Here is a 13,472-nt window from a genome sequence, read left to right on the forward strand (position 1 = left end):
CCCCCCTGGGCCGCCCGCCCCGTCGCGGCGCGAACAAAGCGCGGGGCCGCGCGGCCGCTCCCGCTCCGGCCGGTGCCGCGCGGGCGCTGATGCCGGCTAAACGAAGCCACGTGCGGCGGCACGGCACGGCCCGGCCCGGACAATGGGGCGGACTCACCTGGCAGCGGGAGCAGCAGCGCCCGGAGCAGCGCCCGCAGCAGCGGCCGGCGGCGGAGCGGCGCCATTTAGCGGGACGCGGCTGGCGTGCCCCGCCGGCCGCCGCCAGAGAGCCCGGTCAGCGGGCGAGGGGAGGAGACTGGGGGGCGGACGAAGCGGCCACGGCGCGCCCGTCCCGGCCCTACCCTCCGCATCCCGTCTCCATTGGCCTTCGGGGAGGCGAGGGGCGAGGGGCAGGGCCGGCCGGGGGAGGGACGCCGCTGGACGGGGCGGGCCGCGGCGGACAATGCCCCCGGGGCGGGCGGGGGCTCGGCCCGCGGCGGGGGCAGGAGCCGGCCCCGCACGCGAGGGGCGGCCGGCGCCATCCGGGCCGACCCCCGGTGCTGCCCCGCCGGGACCCGAGGGCGGCCGCCCCCCGGCCGGTTCCGTGCCCCGCGGGCGCCGCCTCAGCCCCCGGGGCCGGGCCGGGAGCTGCCGGCCGGGCCCGCCGTCGGGGGAGCGGGGCGAGACTACGGAGCTCAACTGTTCGCAGCGAGAGGGGCGGGGAGGAGCGCAGTGGTTGGAAACGGGGCCTGGGGCGCGCCTGCGGCTCTGGGCCAGGCGTGCGGTGCCCGGCGCAGGTGCGGCGCCGTCCAGGTGCTGCGGAGCATCCCCGGGAGCCCCCGGAAACGGCCTTCCCGTGGGCGCTGCCCGAGCGCTGACCGCACCGAGGGAGCCGAGCACGAGCGGCGTGCCGCTGTGCCAGCCGCCCGCACAGCCCCCTTCTCGCAGCGCCGCCAAAAGCAGCTCCAGATGGCCGCGCAGGGCAGCACGCTGCTGCCGAGGATGAGCCGGGAGGCAGCCACGAGGTTACAGCTGCCCCAAGTCCTAAGCGGAGCTTGCCAAAAGGGAACCTGAACTGCAAACGTAGGGCTTGAGAATCAGGGTATCAACATCCTGTGCAGGATTTGTTTGGGAGATGGCAGAGATGTCATCAAATCCAAAGCTGCTGTTATAATTTAAGCTTTCAGCTTCACCCCTGATTTTACACCATCCTGGCAGCCAGTTTGCAGATGTGGTTTCTAAGTTCTTTTTTGTCCGTTCAGAGTTCTAAAGTTACCACGTAGGGAAGGCATCTTCTTACTCAGCAGATTTGCCCCCTGTTTGCATTCATTGTGATAGCTGCTGACTTCAGTGACAGGCAAGTTTTTACTGCTTTTTGTTCCTGCCAGCACTGCAAAGTTCACAGAACCAGGAGCCAGCAGCTAAAGTGAGTCCCTTCTGCTGCATCATCACCAGGACTGGCTACAGCCTCAGCTACTGACTCCTCTAAAAGCCTTCAGGAGAAAATCAGAGCCATAAAAATCCAATGTTGTAAGCCATGGTTTGACCTACATCACCTTTGTCACTTCTCAGAAATACATGAGCAAAAGATTTCAGATTGCTATGACCTTAGCATAAGTTTCCAGGGAAGGTAATTAGGAAAGATGAGCTTTGCATGCAAATCACAGTTACCCAAGAGATAGCCACACAGGTTCACAGTCACTTTGCAGAGCAGAACTGAACATCCACCGTTTCAGTGTCCGAGAATAGGGGTACATACAGCAACAGGATCCACTTAGCACACTATTTTTGAAATTTCCTCAGTGTTTTATTTTATCCAGTCATTAAAGATAAGAGTGTGAACTATGAAAAAAGTGTAACTTAGTAGAACTCAAAAATAATCCTAAGAAAATTGCTTATGAATAAAGTTCATTCTTGCCTGTGGCAAACTCACACCTTCCATCTGCAGCTCATCCCAGTACTGTGCTCTCTCCTACTAAACTCTGATCATAGTGACCAGAATTCAAGATTTGCTAGATGATCTCAGCACACCTAGAAGACAAACACACCAACGGGGAATACATCTGAAGTGTCTGCTATAGTCCCATGGTCACCCTCCCAATGGCTGCAGGGAGACAGTGCCAACAGCAACAGCAAAAATCTATACATTTCTATCTGCAATTTCCCCTTCTAGCTATGTTCTACATTAGGTATTGCCTTTGAACTGTGTGGGATACATCTAAAGATCTGTTTTTTTCCTCAGAGGTTAATGACTGATACACACAGCACGATGCTCCTGGAATGCACTGGACCTCACAGAACAGGCGTACCAAGGAACTGTGTAAAACCTGCGGGTGTTAAACAGAACGGTTCCAAATAGTGCTAATAAATGTGAAAATCATATTTAATATTTCTGCAGTTCTCCGTACTTAATTTGAAAAGTCGATACTAAGGCCATGTTATATTTAAGTAATTTAAAGTCGCATAAAGGTAAACAAATAGATTAAAATCAATGTTTTTGAGACGTTCATACACTGACATTTCCAAAACAAACAATTGAAAACGCATTCCGAGGCCTGGACAAAACATGTCCACTTGTTAAAGCTCTTTGGAGAGATGCCAAACGTTTCACCACAGCATCTCACCAAGGCAAATCTGATCAGACAGACAAATATGTACCTTCAGTCAGCACTGCAATTCCTACCCATTAAATAAGTCCAGGAAACCCACATTTTTATGTTGTGACCAAAAAAAAGTCATTTTCAATGAGTATCTAACAAATATTTATCAGTTAGCTTGATTTTCCATATGGATTTCCCATTACTGCAGATGTAATCCGAGATAGGTTTCTGATCTGTCCCAGTTTGATGTATTGCTTCCAGGGGTTTCCCCTCCACATCCCTCACTAGCGACAGAGCAAAGCCCCCCCATGCAGAGGGAGTCAGGGCCCCTTGGAAGACTTCTTGCCTGTGTCTGGGCCGTCCCTGTGACACTGCTCACACGTGGGCTGCATGCTACCTCCCAGACGGCCGTGGGGCTAGTTTCTAGCAGCAGCCCCTGTGGCCAAACAGCAGCGAGGCAGAGAAGGGAGACCACTCCTGACAGTACTTCTATTTCAGAACCCTGGAGGTGCTTTTTGTAGGTGCACTCCGTGATTACCTTGGCAGGGTAGGTACCCACTGAAGTCCTGCAGTGCAATCCTATTTAAAAAAACTCAGAGTTTCTGCTTGCCCAGAAGAGTACTTCGCAAGCGACTCCTGAAACCTCCTGGAACTCTGTGGCAAACGCGCTGCTCCAGCACTGTGCATGTTGGAGAGATCTTTCCACAGGCTTCTTTTCCAGAAAGGATACAGGAACTCCCCAGCGGATGCTGATTTGAAGGAAATACACCAAGTGAGCACCATGGGTGTTTAGCATCATAGTTTGAGGAAAAATAGTATTTTTTCTGACACTAGAAAGGGATATTTTTGCTCACTTCGCACCGACATTTTCACCTTTAGCTTACCTAATACACTAACACAGCAAAATTAATACAGCTCTGTGTTATCCGGTAACAGTTCTGTATCATGTGCCTTGGCTAGTTGCTGGGTAGGGTGAAACGGTCCCTTGTTAGATGTAGTTATTTCCCCCCAGCCCCTTGCTCTGCACAGCCTCAGGCAGGGTGCTGCTTCCTGCGGGTGGGTGGCTGTGCCCAGCCTGTACTCAGCCTGGCAGTGAAACTGCTTTACCATCTCCCTGGACTATGCTGTGCCAGTGGGAGGTTTTGACTCGTGAGATCAAATACGATGCTTGTCTGAAGTGGCTTAGCAAAGAGAAGTGTGTCCCTTCGGAGCACTCCTTGTGCCTGCGTCTGGGCAGCTACACCACCGGGACTTCCATTTTCGATTTCTGTTGAGCAAAACAAACACGTTCCTTAGAATAAAGCAGTGCTGTAACTAGATCAGCATAAACTCTCCCTCCTTAATTTGTCAGATGTCATTATTTTAACACGCGTTCCAGTAATTAATGGGATCAGAGACAGGGCAGACTTGTGATAACATATGTCAGTTCATACCTCGCCACTAGCTGATAAAGCCATTGAGCCCCCGTTTAAAGGCACTGCCAGCTAGAGCTCTGTCCAATACACCGTGTTAGTAAACACGGGGCCAATAAACACAATTATCTACTTGGCTAACAGTTTCACAGAAGCATTATCACGAGAAAGCCACGACAGTTCAGGATGAGTCCAAGATATTGGCAGCCAATATAAACAAACCTATGCCTACTTTGCTCCAGGGCAGCGATTTTTCTCCTCCCACCAACACAGACTGTTTCCCTCGACTCAATCTGTATTTTTGGCATATGCGGGAAACTATGTAAACTTCCCTCATTTTGTGGTTCTTTTCAGACCCTTTTCTGTGCTTTCCCTTAGATTTTAGGGTCTGCAAAGGAGATTATTTCTTTGAAATATGCATGCATAACTTGTAATACTTCAGCAGTCACCACTTCAGTGCCTTAAGACCTGAGTAAGACCTCTCTTTGAAGTGTGACCAGCAGCTGAAAACCAGCACACTGTCCAGGTTGCTGTCTGTGAATTACCTGATTGACTTCATGCTGCATTTCACTCTCAGCCCGAGCCCTAACAAGCACAGCTTATGTTTCCTGAAAACAATTTAAAAAAATCAGATTGACATGAACCAATCTAGCTCAGGTCTTTGTTCCACTGCTCTTCTCTGTGTGCGGTTGCTAAAATCCAAAATTCTGGTCACATCATGATCCAGCAAGAAGACAGAGGGACTTTCCAAAGGTGAATGAAGTCTCATGACCATGATGCTTACACACTTTGTCTGAAGTGCTAGCAACAGGTCTGGAACAGAAGCTAATAGGCAGGACTCTTCAGCGGGATAGCAAATAGCAGCCTCAGGAAAAGGAAAAATTGAAAATTCACCTGCACTGCATTTCCCCTTGGTGAACTCCATATGCATAAGATCTCTGTAGCCAAGACAGGCCCCAGGTCCAGGCCATGGATGGAGAATGTGGTTTTCGTCCAGTTTAATATACATATATATTTGAAGCCAATTACATTTCTTTCATTTTGAACCAGAAATAGTTTGGTTCTTCTGTGGACAGTTTTGCCCTAGGCAGGTATTTCAGCTAAGTTTTCCTTTTCCGTCTCAGAAACCAGAGAAGGAATAGCACCGTGTTAGCTGTCTCACCCTGGTGGTCTGGGAAAGGCCGTGACAGAACATGGCTGGCCTGGACACAAACTGCCTGAGCTGGGTACCTGCAGTAGCACGCCTGCCTCTGAGACACCTGGCGAAGTAGATTTGCTCCATGGGAGCCAGTCCCCTGCTCTGGCTTCACACAGCACTGCTCCAGCACCTTAACGGCACAGGACTGAAACAGACAGGGAAGAGCACCTCTGGGTGGAGAATAACATCTGTAAGAGTCAGTGCTGCAGCCGTGTGGCCCAAATCTGTTTCTGAACCAGCATATAATCATGCAATCTGCACTCCTGGTATCCCCACTGCTCCCAGCCCCGCTCAGCCAACCCTTCCCCAATGCTCAGCCTCTGGCTCGGCCCGCAGGTCCCCGCGGGAGCTGCTGGGGTCCGTCTGGTACCAGGGAAAGTGTAGCTACGGGCACCCAGGGCAGGGGACAGGGTACAGCCACCACGAGCACCTTAGCACAGCTGCTGCTGTATTGGAGCTGCAGTCATTTTTCAGGGCAGGCTGAGAGCAGTGGTAACTGGCAGAGCCTTAATAACGGCAGGGGAATGACGGCAATTTGCACTGGTTCAGCTCTGCCTTTAGCTGGCGGAGTCCTGCAAATCCAGCTAACGGGCAGCCCTGTCTGCGGCACTCCTGGTGCGGCATCATTAACCCTTCTACTCGGGGAAGCCCCTTTCTTCTTCACAGTTCTTGTTCCGAGGGTTTTTGATCTGGTGTCACGAGAGGCATTCTTAGCCACTTCCTTGCTGCTCATGCCAAACTCCCGATCCCATTACAACTGTATTCACAGATTTACAATATGTTAGGCTAACTCCATTAAGATCCACTATACAAATGTTTACTTTCAGCACATTTGGTCAGTTAGTGGTTTCTTGCTTCATTTTGAACCCGTGTACAGTTACCATCTTGGTTGCCTTCTCAAAGGAGATTCACTCCTTCCCCGAGCAGATGGGCAAACACACCTTGGGCTGAGCCCTTGGGATGCTAATGAACTTTCTCTCCAGGGAGCCTTCCTGTACAGGAAAAGCACACCTCCTCGACAAAGGGATTTTAACACACATCTCATATGGTTATAAACTAACAAACACCAAAGTGGAAGAAATACAATTATTTGCCACATTAGCATGTGTTTTTTTTTTTTTTTTCCCCTTCCAGACCCCCTCCATGATCCCAAGCTGCTGGCCTGAATCAGTGGGTGTGCCTCTGCCACGTTGTTTCATTGTGCCCTGGAGGCAGCCTCCAGAAGTTCACCCCTGTCCTGGTCACACCAGGGTGAAGATGGGGTCTGCTATGAGCTTTGGCAGGAGAAAGAGGACCTCCTCTCGGTGCTTTTAACAAACTACACAGCCACAGCTACATGAAGAAAAGGCACACACCTGACAGCATACCTGATCCCAGATGCACTCTTCCCTTACACACAGCACAGAGCTCTAACAGCGTGGGGTTTGGGTGCACCACAGCCCCATGCTCTCTCTTCCCAGCACTTGTGCCAGAGCCGCCAACACCTAACCTTCCAGAAAACTCTTTTTTTTTTTTTTTTTCCTTCTTTTTTTCCCCTGGCAGGACTTCTTTCCTCCTGGTTTATCTCCCTGACCTGGCTTGTCGCAGCATAAAATGGAAAACCACCAAAGGTTGCAGCATGCAGGCGAAGGTACAGCAATAGCACAGAACAGCAGCTATGGTGTCTGTGCACCAAAACACACGGAATAACTTCATTAAGCTTTTATGCGTATGTGGGAATTGCAAGGAGGAAGAGGAACAGCCGGCAGGTGGAGGAAAGCTGCCCCATATGCTGCATTTGTAATTTTTTTTTTTTAATTAGCATAGCACAGGCCTCTCTCTCAACCCTATTCCCTATAAATAAAGTAAAAGCAAAAATCCTGAAAATGCTGCAGAACTGTACTCTGATATAATCTTCTATAAATCAAAACATTAATGCACCAGGTTGATAAAATAAGTCTCAGACTGAGAATAAATGAACAGAAAGAAATTATCTCCTAGGTTACCACTTTCTATGTTTGAATCTACAAAGGAATCTCTCAAACCTTCTAGAGAGAGGCAGCTTTTTGTCAGTGTCTTTCTTGTTTATCATGACAACCCACTGTTCCGCAGCTATTTGTTTAGCAACAGGCATGAAATATGGTCTCTTTTCATCCCTGTGTAAGTTACCTTCATTCTGCTGTTACAACAGGAAACCCGCAAATCATTTCTGTCTTTTTTCCTCTATATGTTTGCAATCAGGAAACAATTACTGGAAATAAAATAAATGAAAAACAAAGCAAGTCAGAGGCCAACTAGCAGTTGGACATATTGCTGCATATACCCCACTACAGATACCTATTTATTTTTGCTGTGAAAGACCACAGCTCTTTTCTTTGTCTTAGCATTCTCAGCTTATTAACAATGCTGCCTTTCCTCTTATCTACTATTTATCCTGAGGAACTATTAAAAAGAAGGATTGGAGGAGGCTTCCTGCTGCTCCTGTCCCATTTCATCTCCCAGAGACATAAGGAATTGCTGGTCAGGGAGAGGCCACTTGGCCAAAGCAGCCTGTGCCCCGTAGGTTTATCTCCTCGCTGCCAGCACAGCTCCCTCCAGCGCGCTGCCCTGTCACCGGAGAGCGATCGCCTCTCAGGAGTGTGAAGATAAACAGATTTGAAGCCTTCAAGGCATGTTCCCAGCACCTCCTCCCCCTCACGCGCACACAGGCTCATCCTGCAAATGCCCCCATGCACAACGTGGCTCTGGGGATGGATCCTAAGATGTTTGAAGGGCCGCACGAAGCTGTGACTTACAGCAGCACGCCTTTACCAAGAATTCGGGCCGAACCGCTAAAGGCAACACCCAGGTGCAAGGAGTGAGCCAAGGGGAGGGGGGTGAGCTGAAGGGAGCCAAAAGCTGGGCAGCACAGGGGGTTGTTCTTTTGATGCTGAAATTACCACCTCCATCACCCAGGCACTGGGATTTTATCTCAGCTAGCCTGCTGGAATCACTTGGGATCCCATGGGGACTTGTCATTTTCTGGAGGCTCTGGAAGAGCTATCTGTCCAGCACGGGAGGCGAGCCGAAGGCAGGAGGCATGGCTGGATGGTGGTGCCCTGCGGGGCAGGAGGAGGAGATCAGAGGCGGGAGCACCGCCGTGCAGGGAGGCTCTCCTGCAAGCACAGCCACAGGCGACCTTGGTTCATCTGACGCGATTCAGCGCTTTGCAACACGCTGTGCCTGTGCTGGGGTGGCACAAGGGCTTGTGTGGCCACGCAAGGAATCAGATCAGACAACTGAACCTGATGGAAATAACACTGGGGGGGAACTACAAACATTTTTTGCTGAAATTAAGTAAGTCCCTGGTTCAGTTTAGCAAGTGGCGCACGCACGCGTGCCTGCGTAGCATGGAGACCAGGAGAACAGCCAGCAGTTAAGGCTGCTGGTAGTTTCAGCCGTGCTGCTATCCAGTACCTAATAATTACCCTGGGATTGTTTCCTAAATAGTAAATAACATTTTGCTGTGATTCGTGTTCTGTCATCTCTGGAAGATCACAGTGGCCAAATGTTAGCACGTGGCAGAACTTGTTGCATCAGGCAAACAATGCGTGTACAAAATAGACACCTAATGCACATCACAGGTAACTAGGAAGAGTGCGTGTGGAACAGTTTTCTGCCAGGTGAGTGAGAGAAACTGGCCTAATGTGCTCAGCTGAGGAGCAGGCCAGTGCAAATAATGGACTTAGCATCCCACCCAACATCAGCATGCTGTTGCAGCAACTAAACCATCTTGCTGTAGACCAACTAGATGAGAAAACCCTCACTAAGCAGAGAGCCGTCCAAATCCTCCTGAGTATTGAAATTCCTGCCAATTTCAGGAGAGACAGAAATGGACAAACGTTCTTTCTGAGGTGCCCTGAGCGAGCTACAGCCCCATCCCTGTTAGCACCTCCAGTGCGGGATGCCCTGAGTCACACCCTGCGGCTCAGCTCCCCTTCCCCATCTCATCCCGCCCCTGCTGCAGCCCAGTCTGCAGCCCCCAGCCAACAGATTTAGCTACTCAGCCTTCGTGTTAGATAAAACATGACTAGGATTCATTTCTTCATACAGTGAGAGATCAGCTGAGCCAGCCTGTTTGCACCTTAAGAATCAATTACATAACCAGACTTTTTTTCAATATTTAAAGGAAATGTAACTGACATATTTGCTTTCCTAATTCCGAAATTTTTCAGGTACTTAAGTAATTTCATCTTATTTCACTTATATAAATGTCTACATTTTTTTCAAGTGAAAATTAGATTTTAGAAGTGTTCTCAGTCTTGGCAAACTTTGAATTCTCACTGTGGGAAACAGTAAAAATTAATTACTTTGGGAAAAAAAAAAGGCGTAATTTTTAGCTCCATGTTAACTGAGCTCAACTATATTATTTTTGTCTCGGATGAAGACAAAATATAGCTAATAATAATAATAGCTAATTTTATAATATTTATAATACATTATATAATTTATTATTATAACAATAGTAATAATAGCTAATTTTGAATTACACTAACAGAAAAGCAGTTGTAAGATTCTGATTAAGCATGGTGAATTATTTTTACTAACCTGTAAAATAATTAGTCTGTGAATCTTAGGATAGGATATAAATGCATAGGATATAAATGATTGCTTAATACTGTTCACACAGGAGGATGCCCACAATTATTGGGCTGAGATTCTACATATGAATGAGCAGCTTCCTCATCCCCTCTTTTTTGGTCAATTTCTGTAAGCTGACAGAGAAAGTTAAGTCATTTATTTAAAAATTTGCATTTTAGCAAGCAAAAGTACATGAAAAATAATTAGGAATGAAATTATTAAGGATGGATGACTAATTGTTGGGCAGCAATTCATAGAATGGGGGGGGGAAGAGTCATAAATCTGTCAAACACTTTCCGCAACTGAATTTATTGTATGTCATAACCAGAAAATAATGTGCTGTAGCCGTTCAACATGAAGAAAATACATTCACAGAAACTGCAGCTTCAGGCAGAGAGTCACTTCCAAGCTTTTCGATATAGCAACCACCCAGAAACTCAATTACCTGAGCAAGAGAAAAAAGCAGGCTTTCAGGACAAAGGGATGGCATGGCATGGAGAGGGTAACCTCTATTAAAGTGGCATAGTTTGTCATATCTGACAACCCACTGAAGAAAGTTATCACTAGTTAAGGGCCTGACCCTGCATTCCGTAAGTAGACAAAAATCCCTTTGAAGTCAGTGCAGCGTCCTGCTCAGATAACTGTATCAGGATTTGGCAATTAATGGAAACTTTTAATTTCTTAAGCAGATTATAAAAGTCTTTCCCTGAAAACAAACAAACAAACAACCCTATTACTTGTTACTCCCAGCAACTCCTAGGCAACACGGGTTTGTTTCGAACAGCTCTTATAGCACGGTAGCTGTTTCTTACTAACTAGGAATTACCAAAAGTCAGAACCACATTGTTTTCTATTTGCATTGATCTGCCTTAAGTGTTCTTCTCTAGCTGATGTCTAGTTGAAGGTTTTGACAGCTTTGCATTCAAAAGGTCAGTAACCAGTCCTCAGGGCAATTTGATTTAAACCTTTAGCATTTTACTTACTCCCAGGCAGCAGTTCATAGTAGGACATGCGTGTTTGCAGCCTCTAAAAGGTCATACTTTGCAGCCCTTGAAAAAAAAAATCTGAGTCAGAAATATTTCAACTTGTAGAAAACATCAGAAAAGCCATCAAACAATTACAAAAACATTTTCCATTAAACTTCCACTCAAAAGGACTTAAGAAACACAAATTGCGATGCATGTTTTTAGTCTGTGGTATATTTCAGCTGAAAGTTTTACACTATCACATTTAGGAAGGCTGCCTTATCTGTCTTTCCTCAAGAGGCATGCTCACTTAATGTTTGTTCAGGTTTTCCAAGGCACTTTGCTTCCCCCCTCCCCCCAAAATCCCAAGCCTCTCTCTGGGACGAAAACCTGAAACCTACAATGCAGAATTTGTTTGAAGTCTCATTAAGTAAGAAACCTCAAATTAAGGACAGCTCAGCAAAACAAAAACATTTTTCTACAGAGTCACGAAACCTACAATGCAGAATTTGTTTGAAGTCTCATTAAGCAAGAAACCTCAAATTAAGGACAGCTCAGCAAAACAAAAACATTTTTCTACAGAGTCACGTGGATGTAAAACAAGTATTACATAGAAGTTCTCCCTCATTATCCCCTTTGTGAGCTGTTTGTATTCTGATTAGTGTGCTAATGATATATGTTTCACACAGAAAAAGCAATTAAGTCTCTACTTCAAAGAAAAATGACTTAGTATAAGAGTACCAAAGCTTGTGCCTGCTTCTCATGCCGATACTGTGATGACGTAGAGCAATGCAGCAGCTAGAAAAATGCTTAATTCTCATTTATGAGAATGGAAGATAGTAGGTATTGGTTGCCTTTTAAATGTACAGGCATTTCAATAAGGTGCTTCTATGGCACCAGAGCTATGTGATTTTTGGTGTTAGTGGTGGTCTAACTGCAGATAAATACATGAGCTCCTCTCAGTTCACATCATAAGAACTGCATGTTGATTCCTTTAAAGAAATGGTTCATTAAAAAAGGAGATGTTCAAATAAACAAACTGCACCCAAAAAGCAGAATCTCATACAAAGGAAATCATTTGATAAGATCTTATGTGAAGAATCCAAGCACCACAACAAACTAATTAACAAGAAACAGACAGGAAAACACAAATAGACAGTATGAAGAATGACAGAGAAAAAAAAAAAAAAAAAAAAAAGGACTAGTCTTCTGTTTTAACAATCTACACTGTTTTTGACCACACAAGAAATGAGTAAAATGAAAACATTATTTCAAAACGCACATCTTCAGTTTTAAATATTTCATGTGTCTTAGTATGTTCTCATTCTAATGATGTAACTTCCACCCTGGGGACTTGATAAAAGTATCATGTATTTGCTAAGTAACGTTTAAGCTACAAAAAAAAAAGAACAAAAGAAAAAAGGAAATCTGTGCTAATCCAGGTCACGTTTCATGCTGAAGGTATGCCGGAGAGTTCTGTGGATTTCCATGAGACACACACAGGTTTTTGTAAAGACAGTCAATTAGTGAAACAGCACCACAACTGTGGTATGGATTTACGGAGTAAATCAAACACCAAAGCAGCTGGTAGTTTGCAAAGAAAGTTTACGTATGAAACCATGAAGTTAGAGGGGAGAAAAACAGGGTAAAGAAGGAAAATTATTTGCCTACATTCGATGCATGATATGCTTAACCCTGGCTCTAGTTAAAAAAAAAAAAAAAAAAAAAAAAAAGTTTATATATTATATATGTGACTCGTTAATAGTATTAAAATATTTTAAGTCACATCTCCTTCAAGTAGCACAAGTGAAGCCTCAGTTGCATTTCAAATAAATTGTTTTAGCCTCCTAAGAACCCTCAGTTCTGCCTCACCATGCAGTAAGAATGCTGAGGTTATAGGTGATTAACTATACCACTTGATAAAAAATGAAAGATCTGAGACAATAAAAACCTAGCCTAAAAAGAGATGAGTTTTGAGGGAGAAAAAATAAATACAAAAAAAAAAAAAATCCCTCCCCAAAAACTCAGTTACTGTTGGATATTTCTTATTCACACTTAAAGCCTTATTTCTGTAACACCACACCATAAAACATTTACACATATACAACATCCTTAGAGTAAATGCGAAATTTAGAGAAAGACAATTTAGAGAAAGACCAAAATACCAAAAGTCAATACAAATCAAAATATTGATATAGATTGAAAATCTAAGAAAACCTCGCTCACAGCAGCAAGTGAAAACCTTGCCTATGTAGGCCTTTGAATTAAAATCAGTTTATACCACAAGCCCTGTGAATTTCTGAGTTGAGCTTATTCTGTACGTTTTACTTTCAGCTAAATAATTTAGTTGTCTGCATTGCATTTATTTATTCAGGCTTAACACTAATACACTTAATGCAGATATGCCAGTTGCTATGTAAGTGTAACAACTAATACACAAATAAATTTCACCAGTCGTCCTGGTTAAACACTGAAACAAGCAGTTCAACTTGGCCAGAAAAGTTAAGCTCCTGAAAAACGTGTAAGAGATTTTATACTGTGCTAACCACGTCTTGTAAGAAGACTGCTGTATAAATCACTTTCCCATTCCACTTCAGGTAACAAGAATCAGGTTTTCTCTTTCTAATTGATGGGATATCAAAACCAGGACAAAAAAAAATAATAAAAGAATGGGGCGGGAGTTACTGAAAACACCGCGCCTTGTGTGCGCCCCTCCCGC

General features: G+C 45.6%; 1 protein-coding gene across 1 annotated transcript in view; it reads right to left on the reverse strand.

Moving 5' to 3' along the window:
• PRTG (protogenin) overlaps positions 1 to 299 on the reverse strand; it is an 84,718-nt gene extending 84,419 nt beyond the window's left edge. The window contains exon 1 of the mRNA XM_035336167.1: positions 158 to 299. Within this exon, the coding sequence (XP_035192058.1) occupies positions 158 to 224 (67 nt within the window). The 5' untranslated portion in view covers positions 225 to 299. The remainder of the gene's footprint in view (positions 1 to 157) is intronic.
• Positions 300 to 13,472: the final 13,173 nt, after the last annotated feature.

This window comes from Oxyura jamaicensis, chromosome 10, assembly GCF_011077185.1.
Source record: "Oxyura jamaicensis isolate SHBP4307 breed ruddy duck chromosome 10, BPBGC_Ojam_1.0, whole genome shotgun sequence".
In the NCBI taxonomy this organism is placed as follows: domain Eukaryota; kingdom Metazoa; phylum Chordata; class Aves; order Anseriformes; family Anatidae; genus Oxyura; species Oxyura jamaicensis.